At 37.1% G+C, this 23200-nt stretch overlaps 2 protein-coding genes across 3 annotated transcripts in view; one reads left to right on the top strand and one right to left on the bottom strand.

Annotated features, from left to right (window-relative positions):
* The window catches only part of LOC125837375 (probable protein phosphatase 2C 10), a 1808044-nt gene that overhangs the window by 1113848 nt on the left and 670996 nt on the right, over positions 1-23200 (top strand). The gene's annotated exons all lie outside the window — the stretch shown is intronic.
* LOC125837344 (potassium transporter 7-like) lies at positions 1984-22484 on the bottom strand. Its single transcript, XM_049516478.1, has 10 exons — positions 21964-22484; positions 15560-15788; positions 15213-15461; positions 15008-15058; positions 14114-14374; positions 7456-7508; positions 7170-7284; positions 6722-6976; positions 3378-3900; positions 1984-2987 (listed from the first exon to the last, which is right to left on the bottom strand). Exons 1-10 carry the CDS (start codon positions 22252-22254, stop codon positions 2450-2452), a joined length of 2565 nt encoding a protein of 854 aa, XP_049372435.1. The 5' UTR covers positions 22255-22484; the 3' UTR covers positions 1984-2449.

Below are 23200 nucleotides of genomic sequence, written 5' to 3'. Positions count from 1 at the left end.
GTTATTAAACTCATAGTTTCTTTATATTCAGACAATATTGGGTATTCCCCTATCATTTAGTTTATCTTATGTTTTTAGCTTCCGCACATTATTCCTTTTTAGTATGCTTATGATATGCCAGCTCAGGGTTAGCTTGGGGTCACTTGTGTTCCTAGGTCCCGTGTTTACATCAAGAGGGTAGCCTCGGGGTGTGACAGTATGAGAGGATGGACAATCATCTCATCCAACTTGGCTTTAGTAGAAGTCAAAGTGAAGCTACTTTGTATGTGAAAGTTACTGTAGGTGAGTCCTTAATTTTCTCAATTTATGTGGATGACATGCTTGTGACAGGAAGCAAAATTGAACTAATCCAAAGGTTCAAGGATGAAATGGTGAAAATCTTATAAATGACTTATCTTGGAGTCATGAAGTACTTCATTGGCATAGAAGTGTTGCAATCCAGTGATGAAATTTTCATATGCTAACAAAAATAAATTTAGAATATTCTAAATAGGTTCAAAATGCAAGATTGCAAACCTGTGAGTACTCCAATCTCTACTGGTGTGAAGCTTGTCAAGGATGAGGATTCCAAAAAAGTGGATGATAGTATGTATAGAAGCTTAATTGACAGTCTTCTATATCTAACCACAAGCAGACCTGGCATTCTATTTGTTGTAAGTTTGCTTTCTAGGTTCATGCATTCGCCTAGAGACACACTTCACAACGGCTAAAAGAGTGTTTAAGTATATTAAATGAACCAACAAGTTTGGAACTTTTTTCCCAGCATCTGTCGAAGTAACTATGAACCTGGTCGGGTACTCTGATAGTGATTGGGGTGGCAGAGTTGATGATTTCAGAAGCACCTCTGGATATCTTTTCCGTTTGGGGACAAGTTGTTTTAGTTGGATCTCTAGGAAACAAGAAACTACAGCTCAATCAACATAAGAAGTTGAGTACATAGTTGCTGCATCTGCTGTTAAACAAGTTATTTGGCTAAAGAAGATGTTGAAGGACTTGGGCCATGAACAAACAAAAGCTAGCAAGATCATGTGTGACAACAGCTCTACAGTTTCAATCTTGAAATATCCAGTGTTTCATGGTCGAACTAAGCATATCAAGACCAACTTTCATTTTATTAGAGAAGTCCAACAATCTAATGAAGTGTTGCTTGTTCATTGTTCATCCGAGAACCAACTAGCTAACATTTTCACTAAGTCACTGCCAAAGGAAAGGTTTGAAGATCTGAGGCAAAGAATCGGTGTTTGTCACAAAAATGCCAAGCAAGAGTGTTAGACAATTGGCATTTTTTTCCAACTTATTATTTTTACTGTTTTTTTTTTTTTTTTACTTATTTTAGTTTAGTGCTTCCTATTTTCTAGCTAGACTTAGTCAACTTTAGTTGTTTAACTTTCTAAAGTTAGTGGCCCTTTTATGGCCGTTAGTGGCACATGTTTTTATTCAGTTTTCCATCCACTTTGTAAGTGGCTACTAGATAGGAAATGGTTAGATTTTTTCCTTGTGTAAATTCAATATTTCAGCAAATTAATGAATAACAGGATTTTCATAAGTTCACTCTATTTTTTATTCTTCAATTCAGTTTCTTGAGTGTTTCTGTTTTAACAGCTTTGAAATCGATAACCAAAACAAAGAAAAAGCAACGGTTGACTAACTTTCAGAGCATTCAAACTAATGAGTCCTAAATCACTTTCTAACAGTTAAATGATATGAGTTTTCAAGTACAGAAACGACCAGTCTAGAAAGTTTCATAAAGTTTGATGTCAAGTATTCCACAACTATCATGACACGAAAATACTAAATAGACTTTGTGTGGCACAGCCACACATGTATTTCAACCATTTGTGGCTGATCGTTCAAATCAAACATCCAGTCCCACATTTCCACAGTCACAAATTGCAAGACCACAAACGTTTACCATTCTATTCGCACAGATGAAAAACAAACCAAAACCGAAAGAAAAAATGAAAGAGCAAGACAACAATTCTCTAAGATGAATGAACTAGTCTACGGTGAAAACTCCATCAACATTTATAAGGTCATTCAATAAGAAAATTATGAAAGTCAAGGGCAAAAGTAATAACTGAAAAGAACTACAATACTATGAGTTTGCATCTATCTTGGCGGCCATTGTGTGTCTGTTCTTCACTTATTCCTGCTCATCTAGCTTCAACAGATGGAAATGCATTGAACAAGTCAACGGGTTGAGGCAGTGTTAGAATGAAACCCAAATGACTATGGCGATAAGTTTGTTACAGTAACTGGATCAGTGCAAAGATTTCCAGGCTATAAGACGAAGGATTTCAATTCAGCTGTGGTGTGTCATGTGTCCAACGAAGGCATATGGACACTTGACTGCACTCATCACTTTGATACAGGGGACCAACAAAAAATTTGACACTAAAACCTTTTCACCAAAATATATTAGTATGGGCCTTTTCCAGAAAGCTAATTCTCACACCATATATGTCATGCCAACCTGCATTAAATGCGAGTGTGGTACACTCAAATTGGCAATTTCCCTCCTGCAATTCTTTCTAAGGAAAGCATAGAAGTAATTTATGAAAAGCTTCTTAATGAACCAGGAACTTTTCCTTGCCCTAATATTTCCATGACCAAGGAGGTAAACCACACCTGATTCTTTGGCCTTGCGTAAGAATGAGAGCTCCTTCTCAAAGGACTGTTCAGCATCTGACAAGAGTGACTCCGATGAAGGGCCAGGCTTCAGCTCTTCTGAAATGCTTTCTTCCACAACTGCCTTTCCGGTGTCCTTAAAATCAGATAAGAGAGGAACACCAAGTGAGTAAACACTCCCATTGGGAGCAACAAGGACCCTTGAAAAGGCTTGCTCTTCTTCAGAGTCTGATTCATCATTGCCATCACTTTCAAGTGACCGCTCCTGAGCATCTCTACGAATAAACTTCTCTAGACTTTCAATCAGTAGCTGCTCAAAAGCCTGCTGGTTTTCTTTGCGAACATCCTTGTAACCGTATCTGTCATTCCAAGAATTACGACTGAAATATTAGTAGCCAAGTTCCATGGCAAAAACAAACAACAAATGCAGCAAAGAAAATGCATCTATACAAAGGAAACTGTCAAAAACTCGAATATAAAGCATTGGTCCAAATAGAATCATGACAGAAGCACTGCCCGTAGGAGTTAGGCAATTTAACAACCTGTTTGCAGACAAAATTAGGTATCACAACACAGGCAGGTTCCGGTTTCTCACAGTTAACTGTCCAAATACCACATCTATTTACAGATATCAACGGTCATGCAGCAGACCTTTTTGTAAAATTTATACTAAGTTCTCCTTAGCCACGTAAATCAGACCACCTAGTCTAAACAAACCAATAGAAATGAAAATAATTTAGCATGCTTACCTGGCAATACAACGAAATATGTGGTAGCCTCTGGGGCAGACACGGCAAAACAGGAACCTTTCATTCTGAGGTACTACAGGAACAGGAATGTATTTTATACAAACAAAAATTATCATTGAATGAACAGCAGGAAGAGTGGTGAGAAAATGTCCAAATATAGCTGGTATGCCCTTTGCCAGTTCATTATAAAGCAAGCCAATTCCAGGTGCTCTGATTGTTCCAAGGTTTGGGCCTAGTTCACGTAGCAAATCCATAGACATCTTTTGCTTGACTTCAGTTTCATACTTTAGCTTGCTTCCATAGTTCCATATGTACATAATAAAAAACAAGACAACAGCGAAAACCAGAATGATCCAACTTCCATCTCCCACACTCCATAAAACTGATGAGAAAAATATTAACTCCAATCCCAACAAGATAACAACAAAGCTAAGCACAATAATGATGTTGATCTGCCATATCAGAAGCATGACAATAGTAACTAGTATTGTTGTCATCATCATCACACCAAGCTCGGCTATTCCTGTCAGACAGGATATGCATCAGACTAGGAAGTCTAGAACAAGCCAGTTTAAATCTTCATCTAATTATGCAGTCTAGAAATCAACAGCATACCCAGTGTAATCCCATAAAGTGGGTCTGGGGAGGGTAAAGTGTATGCAGTGCACCTTACCCCCTACTTTGGAGGTAGAGAGACTATTAGAGACTATTTCCGATAGACCCTCAGCTCAAGGAAAAAAACAGTCCAAAGCAGTATAGAAAAAGAAATAGTGGAAATGAAGAAGTAATGGCAAAATAATACAGACTGACAAATCATCCTTAACAATAGTCATAACAAGAGATAATACAATAATCGAAGTACAAATATCAACCAATAGTAACCAAACTCAAAGGAAAACAAACTATAAGAGTAACATACCACTAATAGTACGACTAATAGCACATAAGGATAAGCGAGACAATGTTTAACTATCAAGCTAATCTTCTATCTTAATCCTTGTCCTCCATAGCCTCCAATCTATGATCATGTCCTCGGTAAGTTGACGTTCTGTCATGTCTTGTCTAATCACCTCCCCAATACTTATTCGTGCTACCTCTCCCTCTCTTGAAACCATCCATATCCAACCTCTCACACCTCCGCACTGGGGCATCCATGCCTCTCCTTTGCACATGCCTGAACCATCTCAACCTCATTTCCCGCATCTTGTCCTCTATCAAGTTCACTCCTACCTTGTCCCAGATATCGTCATTCCTAATTTTTTTCTCTCCTGGTATGCACACACATCCATCTCAGCATCCTCATCTCCGAAACTTCCATATTTTGAAAATGGGAGTTCTTGACTGGCCAACTCCATACATAGCTAGTCTAACCACCACTTTGTACATTTTGCCTTTAAATTAGGTGGTATCTTCTTATCACACTGGACTACGAATGTGAGCCTCCATTTCATCCACCCAACACCAAGACGATGTATAACATCATCATCAATCTCCCCATTTGTTGGATAATAGACTGAAGATACTTAAAACTTCCTCTCTTGTATCACTAGCATTACTTCCACGCCAGCCTCAAGCATTACATTACTTAAATTGCACTACAGGTATTTTGTCTTGGTTCTAATTAGCCTGAATCCATTAGACTCCATTAAAATTGAAAGAATCCCATTGATTTACTAGTCAAACTGATCAGGACCTCTAAATTGCAATCCAACTATCCAAGCAACATATGAGTATTCTTTTGCTATCTTACCTAACAGGCCGAAACCCTATATCTTAAGTACTTTCAGTTTCCTCACGCACAAATAAACAGTCATTACATGTTACTATATCCTGTGGAACTAATTGGAACAATACACTTAGATATATTTGGATGATTAGATCCTTGTTTCACAGCTGAAAAATATCGAGTCATGACCTGCAAGTTGAATATTATTTCCTCCGGCCCATTCCCATTTCACAAAACACATTTGACTTCACATGCATCAAAAACTGAGAAAGATCAAGTGCATAGTTTAAAATTGCAAGACTAAGACTACAAAAAAAAGTATTGAAGGACAAGAAATTGAATTTTAAGCTGTTTTTCTTTTTCTAATGAATGCCTTTTCATCTGTCTTTCTTTCCTGGTAAATGTACTCCTACAAAATTCTATTTCTCAAAAGGTGTTGTTGACCTTTTCAAGGATTTACTTTGAATGCTCCCCTCAATGATTATCTACATGCCAGCTTCTAGTTAAGTAACACTTCTAACCTAACTAATTGAAACTTGGTGATGACATAGATCAAATAACTGAACAGAATAAGATTATAACTGCTAAAGGGATCAAAAGTTCAAAACTGCAGCAGTGAGATATCCCAACTCTCTTGTCAGTATTTTTGCACTACGTTCATCAGATGTCCAGTTCAGTCAAATGGGGCAGTAGTCTGATATTTGTTGGCCTAGATAGGGCCCAGTGGGTGAATATGGCGTATTAGAGAATGGTGGATATGGAAGACCGCTGATGGAACTGGAGGTTCTGACAATTGGAGTAGGTGAGGTGGATTTTAGGGATCGGGAAAACAAATGAATTGATAACTGAATCTATTTCCTAAAAAACTGGATTTCGGATGTGTTAGAAGCTCAAATGAAAAGGAAGGAAAAAGAAGAAAATTTGGATAGAGATGCACCCTATCAAAAATTGTTCCTGAGATATTAACCAAGATGTCGACGATAACACCAAAAAGAGCCAAGATGAAATTCTTTGTGAAATCAAATGGGATTGTTATGTCCACAAAATGAAGAGAAGTTGTGCAAATTGCAAAATATGATTGAAGGAAGTCATCAAATAGGAAATCTAGAACTTGACCTCTTTGTTCACATCTTTTAACTTCTTTTCTGTCAGTTGTATAATTCTTGTGTATTTGATTGTACAAGAATAGGTAGGTTAAGGTTTATTTTATTTAAGATTTTCAATAATATTCTATCAATATAACAGTTAATTATTATTTAGTTTGAATTATATTTAAACAGGCTTAAATGTGTGTACATTATACTCATTCAGATACTAAAAAACAAATAGTCTATTATTTAGTGTTCAGATCTCAAAACAGCCACTTTCTTTTTGAGAAAAAAACAACAACTCGATATTTAGATGTTCATTCAGATTCCGATATTCATGTTCATTCAGATTCAGATGTCTTAATCTCAATGAAAACAAATGGGGCCTTACTGAAAAATAAATATAAAGACCTTCCACATACGCACCAGATACATCCAAGTAGTATTAGGGAAAAAGACCACAAGAAAAGAACCAAAAAGTAGAAGCAAAGACATCACTAAGTTCTAATGAACAAGGAACCAGGCATTACCATAAGCATTTCCTATCTCATATATGCTTGAGATAGAACAAACCATCACCAAGGACAATGCGAGAAGAAACCAGTTCATCACCGGGATATATATCTGACCCATGAACTTCCGTGATGTATGAATAATTTTAAGGCGAGGGAAGCAGCCTAGGGCTGTGGATTGTTTAATGCAAGAGAAAGTTGCGGTGGTCATCGCTCTACTGGCTATCAATGCAGCTACATTAGCAATCAAGAAGACGGGCCAGAAAACTCCACCTGCATCATGATTGGAAATTTTCACTAAAAAACTTGGTTTTTTACTCCTTTTGGATTCATAAACTTTTATCACCGAAAGCATAGACATTAAGGATCACTTGCACGTAAAATTAAGTTGAAAATTAGTGTTATCATTTTTTCTCATAGCAAGTAAACAGGGGCTATCAGGGTAAGAACAGAACCAGAAATTTACTTGGCACAGAAGAGAAGAAAGCCTGTGTTGTGTCTGCATGGTTCTCCATAAGATAAGCAGCTTGACCAAGGTAACCCAACAGAAGGCATGGCAGCACAAGGAACACAAAGGTAAGCTGTAAATAAAGTTTGATACTCAATAATTTTTTTGTAATCGTAAAAAAAATAACAATAATAAAAAAATATCAAGAATATAAAAGGGGTAGGTATAATTATATCGATACACCTCCCAACACCCCACTCCACTCCCAGCCACAAATCCTATCACCAGATCTGCTGCTGCATACCTGGACTGATCTCACAGAAAAATAACAAAGATCTGCAAACATTGCCTCGGAACCTGAGTTTTAGAAATGATGATCAGCTTTATATCCCAGAAAGTAAAGAGAAATAATAATATTATAGAACAAAAAAGAACCCCCCAAAAAAGAAGAAGATTGAGGAATTATAAATATTCTTAAAATTCATGGAGAAAAAAAAAGAAGAGAATTGAGAAAAAAATGCTTACATACACACAGAAGTATATTTCTTTGAAAGGCCAAGAAAATGTCAACAGTTAAGAAAAACATGTGATATAAAAGGTGAGTATAAGATGTCTTCATCCAAGTGGAGAAAACGCATCAAGAAATTACCATGGTTAATATCAATGCCAAGTGGAAACGTTAAGCAATTGATCTATCTCTCAACAGAGAAGTGGAGAGTCAAAATTTATCTGACACGTGTTTCATCTGCATAGTTGTCCTAAACATTCAAGTGTACATTTTAGCAAAGAAAATGGAAGAGCTGCACCTAACTTTGTTAGACCAAACCCTAAAACTTAGTTCTTGAAACAGAAAAATTCTGAAACATAAAAAAGTTTTCCCAGTACACAATCACAAATGGACAATGCAAGAACAAATGGAGAGTAGCATTCAGTTATGGGTTTACCCCAAGACCACAAACCGACTCAGAGACAAGCTTAATCTCCTTTTGTTGCATATAGTGAACCAAATCTCAAAGCTTTTTACTGGAATTCATTGCCTGTTTGGCCAAGCTTTTGGGAAACCAAAAGTGTTTCTTTCTTAAAGTGCTTATTTTAGAGTTGGGGTGTTTTACCAAACTTTTAGGGAAAAAAGTGTTTTTGAGTAGAGTGGCAGAAGCCGTCTTTCATAAGCTGAAAAAAATATTTTTTCCTTGAAGCACTTTTAGATCCTTCGCCAAGCACAATTACTGCTTTGATATTGACAAAAGTGCTTTAAAAATAGGTTAACCAAACACAAACTACTACTCTCCAAAAGTACCAAACACAAACTACTTGTTGAATTTTACTTTTGTTACTGCAGTAATATTTAATATAATAAATTGTCTAGATTTAGGAAAAATTTGAAATTTGAATTTTACTAGGTTATTTTAGTTATTGAGAAATTCTAGCTTTTTTGAATTGCAGATTTTCTGCATATTATGTGCTCAAATTGGCTATTTAAAGCCCTCCTATACTTATTAAATTATTGAGACATTTTCTTGAGAATTAATTATTGAGACATTTTAATCAATACCTTTTGCTGCCCCGTCTTTTAAAAAACCAACACTACTACTCTCCAAAAGTAACCTTTTTAAAACACTTCTGACAAAAAGCATTTTTCAAAATAAGCAAATTTTGGAAGCTTGACCAAACAAGCTAACCTTCGAAAAGTTAAAGGCCAAAAAGAAGCACTTGAAAAAAGGGTTTCGACAATAAAGGAGAAAATGATTAAATGTGAATAACCCTGATTGCTCTAGACAAGAACTTAAGAAGGCCCAGACAGGTGAAGATTCAAAACACTATCTAGTTCAAATGATATTGCTATACCTTCGTGCTTCAGACGCCCATTTTCAAGAATGATTTTTAATTTATGGTACATACATAAATTGCCTCTGCAATTCTTGAGATTCTATTTCATAACGCCTAATGATTGGCAACTCAAAGGCCACATCCACTTCCTTTCTGTTGAAATGTACAACAGGTGTAACAAATCCATGAATCGTGCACAGTTGAACTCGAAAGTGGGTTCGCTGTGAAGCTTGCCTCAGGCAAATCTTACATCGCATTGGGATTGAAAAGTAAGGGATCATAAAAGCGCGAGTTTAGGATTCAACTGTGCTTTTTTTTGGATAAAACAAAAGGGAATAAAATCGTGAGTCCCTAAAAGACCAAAGGTTGGACCAAAGAGGACAATACCATGGCAGTTGGGCTTGAGTCGTTACAAGCGGTATCAAGGCCAGTACCTCCACTAGTACAGTGGTGAAGCAGACCTAAGTGAGGACTAAGGACACTGAATCTCTCAGGATGTGAATCAAACAGCCCGTAAACCGTTGATTCTTAAATTTGTAAGGGAGTTTGCTGTAAAGTTTACCTTGCGTAGATCACACATCAAAATGGGAGGGAAAAGTTAGTGGTCAAATGACAAGTTCAGGTTTTAGTTGCGGAGGAGCCTTTAGGGTCAAAACCAAGGGGACAAACGGGTAAGGCTACAAAATTGAGCCATAGCAAACAATACCTTGGAAGTTGGGCTAGGTTGTTACAACAGGTCACATGATTTTACTTAATACTTAACTAAATTTGCTCGACCTACAATAGAAAGAGTTACAATATGCAGATTGGGTTTCTATGCAATCAGAGGTGTAGCTTTGTAGTCAATAAAGTGGAAGGAAAACTGTGAGGTCTCAAGTTCTAATTCCAGCGAAGGCAAAAAAGATTAGGTGATTTCTTTTCACTTGCTTAAGCCTTAGTTGACATAGTTACCTAGTACATGTGTTGGTGGGAGGTAGCATGTACGCAGTGGAATAGTCGAGATGAGCACAAGTTGGTCCGCATATTGTCATAAAAAAATAATTGGATCCCTACAAAAATTTAGGAATGGAGTAACGACATTTGAACCAAAGAACTATCATAATGTTATTGAGTAACACGACTAAAACTAGCATGATGCATTACCGAGAACTCCAAGTTTGAGTATTGAGTAGCAAAAGGCACCAGGTTCACATAAATCATCTATTTTTTGGATTTTTTTTTTGATAAACGAGAAATACGTCTGTGACCCGCCATTTGGACCAATCACAGTCTTCTAACCTCGGTGGATAATGGGCCCAACCCTCTACCCTTCTCCACTTAAAAACCGGGCTTCGCTTTGCATAGTAGGGGGCTTGAACCTGCGACCTAAGCCACAAATCCTCCACCTTTTGCCACTCGAGCTAGGCCTTGGGGGCCTATTTTTTGGAATTATACTTCCCACAGATTATGCATATACAATGTGAAGATCAAATAGAGAGCCTTGACTAAGGACAAGATCCGGAAATCGGGGGAAAAAGTTGTTGGCAATAGGGGACTGGAGGAGTAGCATGAGGTCTGCAACAATGACTTGCATTAGTGAGGCAGCTAGAGAGGTGCTAGGGGTCTCGAGAGGTTACCCCGGTAGACACAAGGGGAACTGGTGGTGGAATGAAGAGGCTGAAGGGGAAGTGGAAGCTAAGAAAGTGGCATATGTGAAGCTAGTGGAGAGCAAGGACGCAAAGAATAAAATGATGAATAGAGAGGTATAAGAAGGTGAAAAAGGGAGGTGAAGTTGGCGGTTACAATAGCAAAGACGACAACGTTTGGACGTTTGTATGAAGACTTGGGGACAAAGGAGTTGTAGAGACTAGACAAGGTGAGAGAGAGGAAGGCACGTGACTTGGACCAAGTGAAATGCATCAAAGACGAGGAAAGCATAGTATTGGCATACGAGGCACATATTAAACAGATGGCAGAGTTACTTCCATAAACTCTTGAACGAAGAGGGGACATGAACATTGTGCTTGGTGATCTAGAGCACTCTGAGAGTTACCGAGATTTGGGTGTTGCAGGTGTGTAAGGGTTGAGGAGGTGGAGGAGGCTATGCGAAGGTAAATAGCGGAACAAAGATTGAGCCATACGAAATCCCGATGGAATTTTGGAAGAACGCGAGCAAGGTAGGCTTAGGGTGGCTTACTAGGTTGTTTAATACCATTTTTAGGATAACGAAGATGCCCAGAGAATGGAGGTGGAGTACGGCCATTCTATTATATAAGAACAAGAGGATATCAAAAACTGCAACAATTATAGGGATATCAAATTTCTAAGCCACACTAATATAGTTTGGGAGAGACTAGTGGAAGCGAGGTTTAGGAGGATTGTGTCTATTTCAGAGAACCATTTCGGATTCATATGAGGGAAATCAACTACATAAGTCATTCACCATGTGAGGAGGTTGGAAGAACAGTATAGAAAGAGAAAAAGGGACTTGCATATGGTGTTCATAGACCACAAAAAGCATATGACAATCCCAAGACAGGTTCTCTAAAGATGCTTGGAGGCAAGAAGTGTGTCGGTATCTTACGCTAGGGTGACTAAGGATATGTATGATGGTGCTAAGACCCGAATCAGGAATGTGGAAAGAGACTTAGAACACTTCTGGTCATGTTGCAGTGCACTAGGGATCCACTTTAAGCCCTTTTTATTTGCATCAACGATGGATGTACTAACGCGACACACTCAAGGGGAGGTGTCATTGTGCATGTTATTTGCGGGTGACATAGTACTAATTGACAAGACGCGAGCCAGCATTAATGCGAGACTAGAGGTTTTGAGACAGACCATGGAATCAAAAGGTTTCAAGTTGAGCAAGACCAAAATCGAGTACTTGGAGTGCAAGTTTAGTGACATGACCCATGAAACGGACGTGGACGTGAGGATTGACACATAGGTCATCCCCAACAGAGGAAGTTATAAGTACCTACGGATCAATATTCAAGGTAATGGGGAAATCGATGAGGATTGCACACATTGTATTGAGGCGGCGTGGATGAAATGGAGGCTCGAACCGGTGTTATGTGTGATAAAGAGTGTGCCACCAAGACTTGGTGGTGAAATCCATAGACTGTGGTTAGACCCACTATTGTTATATGGTGTGGAGTGTTGTCCAGTCAAGAACTCTCATGTCCAAAAGATAAGAATAACAGAGATGAGGATGTTAAGATGAATGTGTGGGCATCATACCAAGAGAGATAAGATTTGGAATGAAGATATTCGAATCAAAGTAGTCCTATTTGGAAATCTTTGGATCTATGCTAATTTTCAACTTCCCGAAGCATTTTGTACTATATTTACTAGTTCAAATTGATTCACTAAGCTAGTTAAAAGCCTTATTACACAATTCCACCTGTGTAATACATCCAACATTCTCAATATTAAACGTTTTTAGCAAGCCAGAGGACCCCTGTGGAGGATAAGATGCAGGAAGTGAGGTTGAGGTGGTTCGGGCATGTGAGAGATGATATGTAAATGCCCCAGTAAGGACGTGGGAGAGGTTGGTCATAGTGAGCTTGACAATGGGTAGAGATAGGTCTAAGAAGTATTGGGGTAAGGTGATTGTGCAGGACATGGTACAACCTTAGCTCACCGAGGATATAACCCTTGATTGGAAGGTGCAGAGGTCGCGAACTAAGGTAAAAGATTAGTAGGTGATTGGACGTATTGCTTTCCATTGGCAGAGTATTAGTATTTGTGAGAAATACAGGAGAAAAATATTATTGAATGTGTATCTATATTATTACATTGAGACCCTATTAATAGACACTACATTAGACTCCTTTTCCAACTAGGACACTACAGTACAATCCTTTTCCAAGTAAGATTCTATATGCTATTCCTATTCATACTCCTACTCTAAGTAGGATTGTACATAATATTCTTGTTCCTATTCCTATTCTAACACTACCCCTCAAGCTAGTGCATATATACAAGTCATATGTACCTAGATTGTTACAGATATAATTAATACGAGGACCGATGAGGATCTTGATGAAGATATTTGCAAGTTGATCACTCGACTTCACAAAATTGAGAGTCAATCTCAATGTGCTAAGTCTTCTCATGAAATATTGGATTTGATGCAGAATGTCGATAAAACACAGAGTGATAAACTCAACTATGAGTCATGCCAAACTCTTGAGATCCTTACGGATATGGGGTTGACACAAAAAAGTCCTAGAAAGCCATCAGAAATTGACACACGGTGACCTGCCTGACTGAGTTTTCTTCCCCTAAATATGGGGTTCATGCGTGTATCATTGGTCCTACTTTTGTTAACACAATCATTGGCCAGACGGGCGGCATATATGTGAGAGATATAGGAGAAAAATAGTATTCAATTGTATATCTAAATAATTACATCGAGACCCTATTTATAGACACTACAATACACTCCTTTTTCAACTAGGACACTACATTACAATCTTTTTCCAAGGAGGATACTATATACTATTCCTATTCTTATTCTTATTCTAAGTAGGATTGTATATACTATTCTTGTTGTATTATTCTTGTGTTTTCTTATTCATAGATTTGTATTACTACGAGTTATTTCTTTACCCTCGATGATTGTATTATTTTGTTGTTGTTTCTACTTGTTGGTACTATCTTCTTTTACATCTTTCTTTGAGGAGTCTATCGGAAACAACCCCTCTACCCTCTCAAGGAAGGAGGTAAGGTAGGTACACTCTACCCTCCGAAACCCGCTTGTGGCATGTGGGATTACACTGGGTTTGTTGTTGTAATGCGAAGAAAAGAAAAATTGCATATTTTAATCACAAATTGCATTACAAAGTTTTAATGGAAATGAAAACTGGAAGCAACTTGTAGTCCAATAAAAGATGTAAAGAGCATCTCAGCAAGAAGATAATCATCGCAAGTTGTAACAGTAGATGCAAAAATAGAGTCCAAACATATGAAAGTAAACCTCGTTGCATTTCAAAATCTTCTTAATAAAGAAAAAAGAGCACCTGTATTCACTCAAGTAAACCAAGAACAAACAAAATAAAATGGAAACAAATAACAGTGCATTATTTGTTAGTAATTCCGATTACAAGTTTAGTGTCAACTATCGGAAGCATCCATTATCAAGAGTTTACCTGTTGCACAAAGAATACAGCCCCCAAGTGAGTACCACGCCTTTGTTGAATTGCGCTTAAAGTAATAGTATATATGAACTGGATTAAATGCCTTCCAAACACTAGAATCATACTTAATGAGATTGTAGACACCAATGCCACCCAGGGAACAGAACCATATAAACAAAGCAGGACCTACGAAATGCCCCATTTTACTTGTCCCATACTTCTGTACACTGAACAGAATTACAAGAAATGCCACTGATATCATCACAACTTGATCTGCAAAGACATTAGAGTATAAGAAATCTAACTACTAAAAGGACTTCGAGTGCATCAAGATATCACATAAGGTAGGAAGAGCAAATCATATCCATCCTATCATTTAAGTCATAGGTTAAGCCTAACACCTCAAGATACAAGGTATAAGCATCTTCAACTCAGTGTTGTCAGTCGAAATTATCAGGGTTCACAAAACTGTGCTTTCTTAGAAATCTTGAGCAGCAGAATTATTAAAATGTACAAATTCTCAATGAGCAAAAAAACACAGAATGTAATATAACCACAAATTCCTTTCATTACTGAGCTAGGCAATATCAACGAGGTTTATACCTCATGTGCACATAGCAAACTGCATTTTAAGAACAATCACTGACCACTCCCTCAGTTGGTGCAGGTCATCCGTCAATGTGGCACACTAATCTTCCTTGTGTCATTACAATTGTAATGGATGTCGCGAAGGAATGATACAATAGAAACTATAAGCAAACTATTTACCAGAATACTGTATTCACTTTATAGAAAGCATGCTGAACTGATAGAGAATTAAGGGATCCAAAGACTTGCAGATCACATAAATTCCAAGTAGTGAACAATTCTTTAAAGGTTTGTGCTCAATAAGCAAGATTACATTACCTTGCTTAACCCCAGAGACTCCAACTCTTAAACCACCAACAGCAGACATTACTGCATCAACATAGTTGAAAGAAACTTAAACTTCAAAAAGGGAAAAATAGCTAATTCATTCAGAGGAAAAGGACCTCCGAGGACCAAAAGGCAGTACGTACCCCTGTTTCCCTCAACCCATTTATTTAACAGGTAAAAAAAAGGCTACAGATACCTGACATAGCAGGTGTAACAACTCCATCAGCTATCACCATAGCAGTACCAGCAAGAACTAACATCAGAAGAAGCTTTTTCAATGTCAATGAAGCTTCAAGCCTTTCCTTTATTTTTAAAGACCTCTCAAGTTCTGGAGATGGCACCTTCAGTCTGAAGCCTGATACTCGAGCATCTGATGCTAGTTGGTTTGGAAGAAGATTAACCTTAGCATGCCTACAAAGCAGTGAGTACAAAGCAAAAGTACCACCTGCAGTTATTAACCAAAGTCATTGAATGAATCAGAAGACACAAAATACGGAGCATAATGATGTAAAACAACTTGCCAAGTTTCAAATGTCAGCTCACCTTCACCATCATCATTGGCCCAAAGAACAATAAGAACATATTTAACCAACGAAATGAGGATTAAGGTATACAAAACCAAGGATAATGCACCAAGAACATCTTCGTTGCCATTGACAGGGGCCTTGCTGAACATCACACTGAAGGTATATAGGGGACTTGTCCCCACGTCCCCAAAGACAACTCCAAGAGTCTGAAAGGCCAATAGGATTTTCCTACCTGCTGAAACATCCTGCAAATAAACTTGGAATTAGTCACTAGTTCACTCTGTACTCTGAAACGAATGCTTATTAGATTTCACAAGGTCAAAAGAAAGACCTGGTTTCATTAGCGATACAGACAAGACTTATTTTTAATGTCTTTTTTGTAACAAGATAAAAAAAAAAGAGGGAATTATCATCACAAACATCATCTCATCAGTGGTAATCCAATCATCACTGCTTGTCCAAGTTGCCCAGCTCACGTGAAGGAAGAATTGCAAAAGTTAATGTTTTAGTATTGATTTTGCTTGTACTATAGTCTATGGAGGATTTTGTGCTAACTACTTATTAATATTTAAATTGAACATTTACTTGTATATATTGTCTGTGTAAGGTTTATTTTGGTCTTTCTTTAAGAAATGTGCTACACTTCAGTGAAGCGAGCACTTTGCTTCAAGCGAAGCAGGGCCTTGTCACATTTTCTCACTTCACTCTCCCCAAAACACTGGTACAGAGGTTCATTTAGTATTCTCCCTCAGGAAAGGACCTCCACTGAATGAAGTCAAAAAAAAACAGAAACCATAAATGAAGGTTGGAGGAACAAGAGAGATAAAACTAGAATGTAGTCAGAATTTTCTCAAGTTGGGTATACGTTTGATAAGAACATACATACCTTGTTGTTACCAAGTATGGACTCGAGGCAAATTCGTGCAAACTCTAGGTCAATGAATATAATGTGGAAATCCTTCTTCCTATAAATTTTATCCATCTTCTGAATGTAAATCAGTAGTAGATCTAGCAAGCATAAATCCAACCTACCTTAAGTCTATAGTCTATCACTTTTTCCCGAAATTTCATTGAAGTGACTTATAAGTTCAATATTGTGACAACTCCTATTACTTTGAACCTGCTTTGCTCTTGTACATCAGAACGAAGATACACTTCTTCACTCATTTGGTATTTCTCAAATGAGTGCAAATAGAGATGTAACTTTCAATGGTGGACGTGGACATTGAGTTTCACTAGAGTTAAAGTAGCATTGAGTTAAGCTAGTGTTAAAGTAGCATTGAGTTTCGCTTGGAAACTGGCAAGTTTCTAGTTTCCAAATAAGTGGTACCCCTTTCTTTAGATACCGGTAGGTCAATTAAGTTGCCTAAATCTGTTCTTTATCAGTTGCTCTGTAGCTGTCTTCCTCGCCCCATCTTCGACTTTTAGAGTTGTGCACTAAGGGTTTGTTTGGACTTTGGTAGCTCCGTAGCTGGATAAGAAATAAGTTATCCATGTATTAATTCATATAACTGATACAATGTTTGGTAGGTAGCTATGAAATAATTTTTTCTTGTATAAAGTTAATCTAGCGTTTGGTTGACAATTTAGAAACCCGCATAACTAATACTCCCTCCGTTTCACAAAGAATGGTCTAGTTTGACTTGGCACGAAGTTTAAGAAAATAAAGAAGACATTTGAATCTGTGGTCCTAAATTAAAGTTATGTCAAATGTACAAAATTGCCCTTTAATCTTGTGGCCTTAAACATGCCACGTGGAAAGCTAAAATTAAAATGTTACTAAAAAAAGAAAGAGGTCATTCTTTTTTAAACTAACTAAAAAGGAAAGGAGATCATTCTATGTGAAACGGAGGGAGTACATGTTTAAGTTATAAGGAAATTTATGTATTATTTTATGTAGGATAGAAGGTGAAATAACTAATACATGTCTAGCTAATTCATGAATTACTACTATTAGGGATTACCCTTAGTCATAGAAGTTAGGGATTCTTATTAGCTTAGAGTTTTCAGCATTCTTAGTTTTTTAGGATTAATTACTGTTATCTTAGAAGATTATGGTGGAACGAACAAGATACCCTTGCAAGAGTTGCATTAATAAAAGGTTTTGTTTACTTTCTTTTACATTTATATTTGTTAGTTCTTTAAATTCCTTTAGTTATTATTTCCAACTAGTTATGAATTGCTAAACTCATAACTAAGGTTATGGAACTTAGAGCGGGGATAATGATAATAAACTATTTACACTAAAATCTTCTCATGAAAGGATGAACATTGTGTATTAAGGTTCTTTCATAAAAAATATTTTTTAATGGTTGCAAACATTAAGAGCTTGCTTGTATTTTGACTTGCTTGACAAAAAAGAGTTAAGATTAGGAAAAAGAATCATATCAAAAAGTTGCATATCACCCTCATCTAATATCTTGAGCTAGAGATAAGCTAGCTAATCTGAGGCATGTGATGAATGAACAAATTAATTTGACACCCAAGTATCGACGTGGACATAAGGTGATATTCTCTTAATTGAGCCGAGAAGCTTTAGGAGACTTAAAGATTCGCTAGTTTTGCACAATGAACACACCTAAATGAGCTGATAGTTAATTATCTACTTGAATTTCGACATCTAAGAATCGTTACCCTAGTTCGTCTCTAATTCTTGATTACAAATTGAGTAGTTAATTAGTTAATAATTCCCCATTTAAAACCCACAACTTCAATTCTAGTTACTAGTTTGACTTTCAATAGCAAATTATAAAGATCTCTCACTGGGGGATTAGCACACCTCCTCCTCTCCACGTGTCCAAACAATCTCAATCTCGTTTCCCTCATCTTGTCCACCACAGAGTTGACTCCCACCTTCTCCCAGATAACTTCATTTCTTATCTCGTTGCTCCTAGTATGCCCATACATCTATCTCAACATCCTCATATCCGTAACATGTATTTTCTGAACATGTGAGTTCTTGGTTGGCTGCACTCTACCCCATACAACAAGGATTACCACTTTGTGGAGCTTACATTTAAGTTTGGGTGGTACATTCTTATCATACAAGACTCAAGCCACAAGCCTTCATTTCATCCATGCCGCACCAATGCAATGTGTGACATCATCATCGATGCCCCACTATTTTGGATTACGGACCAAAGATACTTAAAACTTTCTCTCTTAGGGATAGTCTAAGTGGCAAGCCTTACTTCTACATCCGCTTCATCCAACACAACACTGAATTTGCACTCCAAATATATCAATTTGGTCTTGCTGAAACCTGAACCCGTTAGACTCCAGAATTTGTCTCCAAACCTCCAACCTAGCATTAACTTTGTTCTATGTCTCATCAATCAGTACTATGTCGTCCACAAATAACATACACCATGGAACCTCTTCCTTAATATACCACGTCAACTCATCCATCACCGAGGCAAATAGGAAAGGGCTAAGAACTGATCCTTGATGTAGCCCATCTCAACTGGGAAGTGCTTCGAGTCTTCTTTCACTATTTTAACCCAAGTCTTGGCTCTATCATATATGTCCTTTATCACCCTGATATAAACCATCAAGACAACTTTTACCTCCAAACACCTGTAGAGGACATCCCTCGGGACTATCATATGCCTTTTCAAGATCAATGAACATCATATGTAGGTCCCTCTTCCTTTCCCTATATTTCTCCACCAGTCTCCGAACAAGATGGATGACTTTAGTAGTTGATCGCCCGGCATGAATCCAAATTGATTTTCGAAAATGGGCACCCGTCTTCTCACCCTCATCTCCACCACTCTTTCCCAAACCTTCATAGTGTGGCTTAGCAATTTGATGCCCCTGTAATTGTTACAGTTTTGGATATAATTCTTGTTCTTGTACAATGGAACCACTATAACCTCCATTTGTCGGGCATTTTGGCCGTCTTAAAATAAATTAAACAACTCAATCAACCACACCATACCTGCCTTGTATGTGCCCTTCCAAATTCCACCAGAATCTCATCAGGTTTTGTCGCTCTTCCCTACACATCCTTCTAATAGCACGTTTAGCCTCTTCAACCCTAAAACACCTACATGACCCAAAGTTCTAAAGTCTTTTAGAGTGCACCAATTCACCCAACACAATGTCTCTGTCCATTTCTTCATTAAGAGTTTATGGAAGTATGTTTGTCATATTTGCTTAATAGAGGTCTCTTCCACCAACACATTGCCTTCTTCATCCTTGATGCACTTCATTTGATCCAAGTCGCCAGCCTTTCTCTCTCTCGCTTTTGTGAGCCTATACAATTTCTTTTCCTACATTTGTCCCTTAGCTCAACACACAAGCATTTGAAAGTTGTCGTGAAGTCGTAACGGCTAACCTAGCATTTGTCTTTGTCATCTTATAAACTTCCTTAAGCATCCACTTCTCTTCCTCATCCACGCACTCCACCAACTTCATAAATGCAACCCTCTTTGCTTTCACTTTGCCTTGGACTTTTCCGTTCCACCACTTATCTCCTTGATGACCATCAAAGTTCCCCTCGATGCCCTAGGACATCTATAGTTGCTTCCCTAATGTAACTAGCTATCTTATCCTCATGTTGTTCACATCCCCGCTACTACTCCAAGCCCCCATACCAATCAACTTCTCCCCATCTCTCAAGAAAAGGTAGAGGTTAAGCCACCTCATTTAATCCTCGATCGGTTATACAAGGTATTCTTATCCCTCTGAATCTCCAAGTCCATCGTCAAAACCTTGTGTTAGGTAGTAAGATTCTCACTCAGAATAACCTTGCAACCCTTACAAATGCCTCTATCACCCTTCCTAAGGAGTAAGTAATCTATTTGAGTCTTGGTTTTCGTACTACGAAAGGTAACCAATTGGTTCTCCCTATTCGGAAAGCACGAGTTAGCAATTACCAACTCAAAAGCTTTAGCGAAATCCGAAAGCTCTGCTCAACCTCCATTGCTCTCCCCAAAACCAAAGCCTTCATGAACATCATCAAAGCCACTAGAAGTTGCTTCGATATGGCCATTAAAACCTCCACCAACGAAAATCTTCCCAGTGTTCGATATACCTCTCACTACCTTTAAAAACTTTAAGGTCCTAAACATGTAAACATTTCTATTTTAAGGGTAAATGGAAAATTTTATAACATATTTCTAGAGTATAAAAATATGTCATTCTTTTTTAAACATGTTAAAAAGGAAAGAGTTTCACATAAAATGAAATATGAGGAATATTTATGCATTCATACTCTGATCAAATCAACAAAAGAGGAAAACAAAAATATTTCAATTGATGTACAAAACAACTAATTCCTTCAAAGCATCCACTTTCCACTCATTCCATATGACCCATAATATGCATAATGAGATTGTTTCCATAGCTTTTTGTGATTCTTCTCTAGGTTCATTCTAGCCCAACTCTTGAAAAAGAAAAACTGTGTCAACTTCCCAAAGATGGCCCAGTTGATGTTAAAAAGTTATAGGAACATATTCGATAACGCCCATGCTATTTTCCAAAACAAGCACAAATGACAAATCATAACATAATGGGACTACACTCTTAAAAGGCTTCTCTACTTTTTGAAATAGCAAATTTTCATACCATTCCGTTTTGCTTTAACATGTTTCTGCATCTCCTCATTTCAACAGAATACTTGTGAAGTGTGATTAAGGTCTTAGGTCATAGACACACCCAGAACTTCACTAAATACATTGGAGTTGTAACTTGTCATTCCTTCCCTTGGATATCTGTTCCCACTTCTAAATCATGGTTTCCCTCCATTAATTTGTCATTAAATGCTATTTTTATGCCGTTCAATGTCTACTGTAGAATTCTTTGTTGCATGATACTTCTCTCTTTTTCCGCTACTCTTTCTGCTTCACATCTAGGACTACTAGTCCAAGTTGAGTGGTTAAGTGTTTCTCTATTGCTTTAGAAATACTTCACTGTCCTGTTCCTTTCTTCTAACCTTCATTACCCTCTATACGTTTTGTTTATCCTCTTTCTGCCTCTCAGTGTTAGCATTCTTGGTGGTCGGATAAGCTTCACTGCCTACATCATTATAATTCCCTCCATATAGTGAAAATATTAAGCATCTAACAGATTCTATAGTATGTTGATTACATAAGGGAAGTGAAATCAATGCACAAGTATTGCCAAGTAAGGCCTTAACTGACAAGCCTCGATTCTGGGCTAGTTAAGGTTGGCTATACAACAAATAAAATGAATACCATTTGTTTGGGGGAGGTTACCTGTTTATCTTAAAGTCATCTATATGGGCAATACCACTTCATCAACAAATAAAGATCATCTATATGGGAAGTTTATAACACAAGAAGAGGTTCTAGAATGTAAATACAATAATTTCACAAAATAAACTATGCTATAACACATAATTTTAAGTGAATAAAAGGTTTATGCAGTTCACACAATTCATCAACAATAACTCACATCAAAGTCGTTCCGTTGAGCACCAGGGAGTTCAAGAGCATCAAATGAATCAATCCGAGGGCCAGTACGGATCAGTTTCCTCATAGCATTATCATCATCATCATCAGAGTCCAATTCCAATTCATTGCGCGGCGTTGAACCTTCATCCCCATCAGCAGTACCATGGTCACCACTATCCATATCTGAATCATACTCATCCTGAAACACCCACCTAGATTCAATCGAATCTATAGCCGTTAATCCGCCATTGTTCTCTATATTCTTCTCTCTCTCCGATCCCATCTCCACCATATTGAAAATGTTCTGCCAACTTGCGTATGAGATTTACATGTAGATTTGATACTAGTTCTTCTCGTACAATTCAAAAATCAATCAAAAGCAACTGAACATTCCCTCTTCTATGCATCTTCCTATACGTATATGTGTGCATTTTCCAGAGGATTGAATCGAAACCCTAGAAATTTGTGAAGGATTTGGATGAGACTTTACAGAGATTTGGGTGTATGGACTGCTTTATGTTTTTCATAACACTTGCTTTCGTCAGATCAAGTAGTTTGTTGCCTTTTGTACATTTGCTAAGAACAAGGGGTGTACATGGTAAAGCTAAATAACGAATTATCATATGGAAAATCCAATTTTAGTATATAATTATAAATATAATTTATACAGAAGTATATTATTATAATAAAGTAAATATATAAAATATCGTTCAGAGAAAAATAATTAATTAGACGTTGGAAAAATTAATTTTTTTTATCTTTATTGAAATATTATTTTCATGTAATTGATTTAAGAAGGAAATTGCTTGTATTTTCTTTTGAATATTTCTATATCTATATGTGTAAGGTGTTTGTATGATATAATTGATATATTTCATAAAAATTGAAGTGAATAAAATTATGATTACCGATTTATCATACTATAAAATACTGAAATTGAACTTTTAAATATCAAATCATACTGAATTAATTTAGTGTAATTATGATACATTATATTTAAAAATAAAAAACCGTAATTACCGAACGAAAGTTTTCAATAGTGCCCACCCCTGCTTAGAACACTTATCATTTGGAAGTAGTGAAAAGGAAAAAAGTCATATTTATCCCTCTATTATTAACTCCATATATCCCTTTAATATGATACAATTGGTCCATATATACTTCTAGGGATCGTTTGGTAGAGTGTACATTAGCATTATGTATTAATAGTATCTTTGTATAATGGAGTGTATTATTAA

The sequence above is a fragment of the Solanum verrucosum genome, unplaced genomic scaffold (genome assembly GCF_900185275.1).
Source record: "Solanum verrucosum unplaced genomic scaffold, falcon-dt-bn FXZP01000147.1, whole genome shotgun sequence".
NCBI lineage: Eukaryota > Viridiplantae > Streptophyta > Magnoliopsida > Solanales > Solanaceae > Solanum > Solanum verrucosum.
The sequence above is the reverse complement of the archived record's forward strand: the minus strand, read 5'-3'. Positions and strand labels throughout refer to the sequence as shown.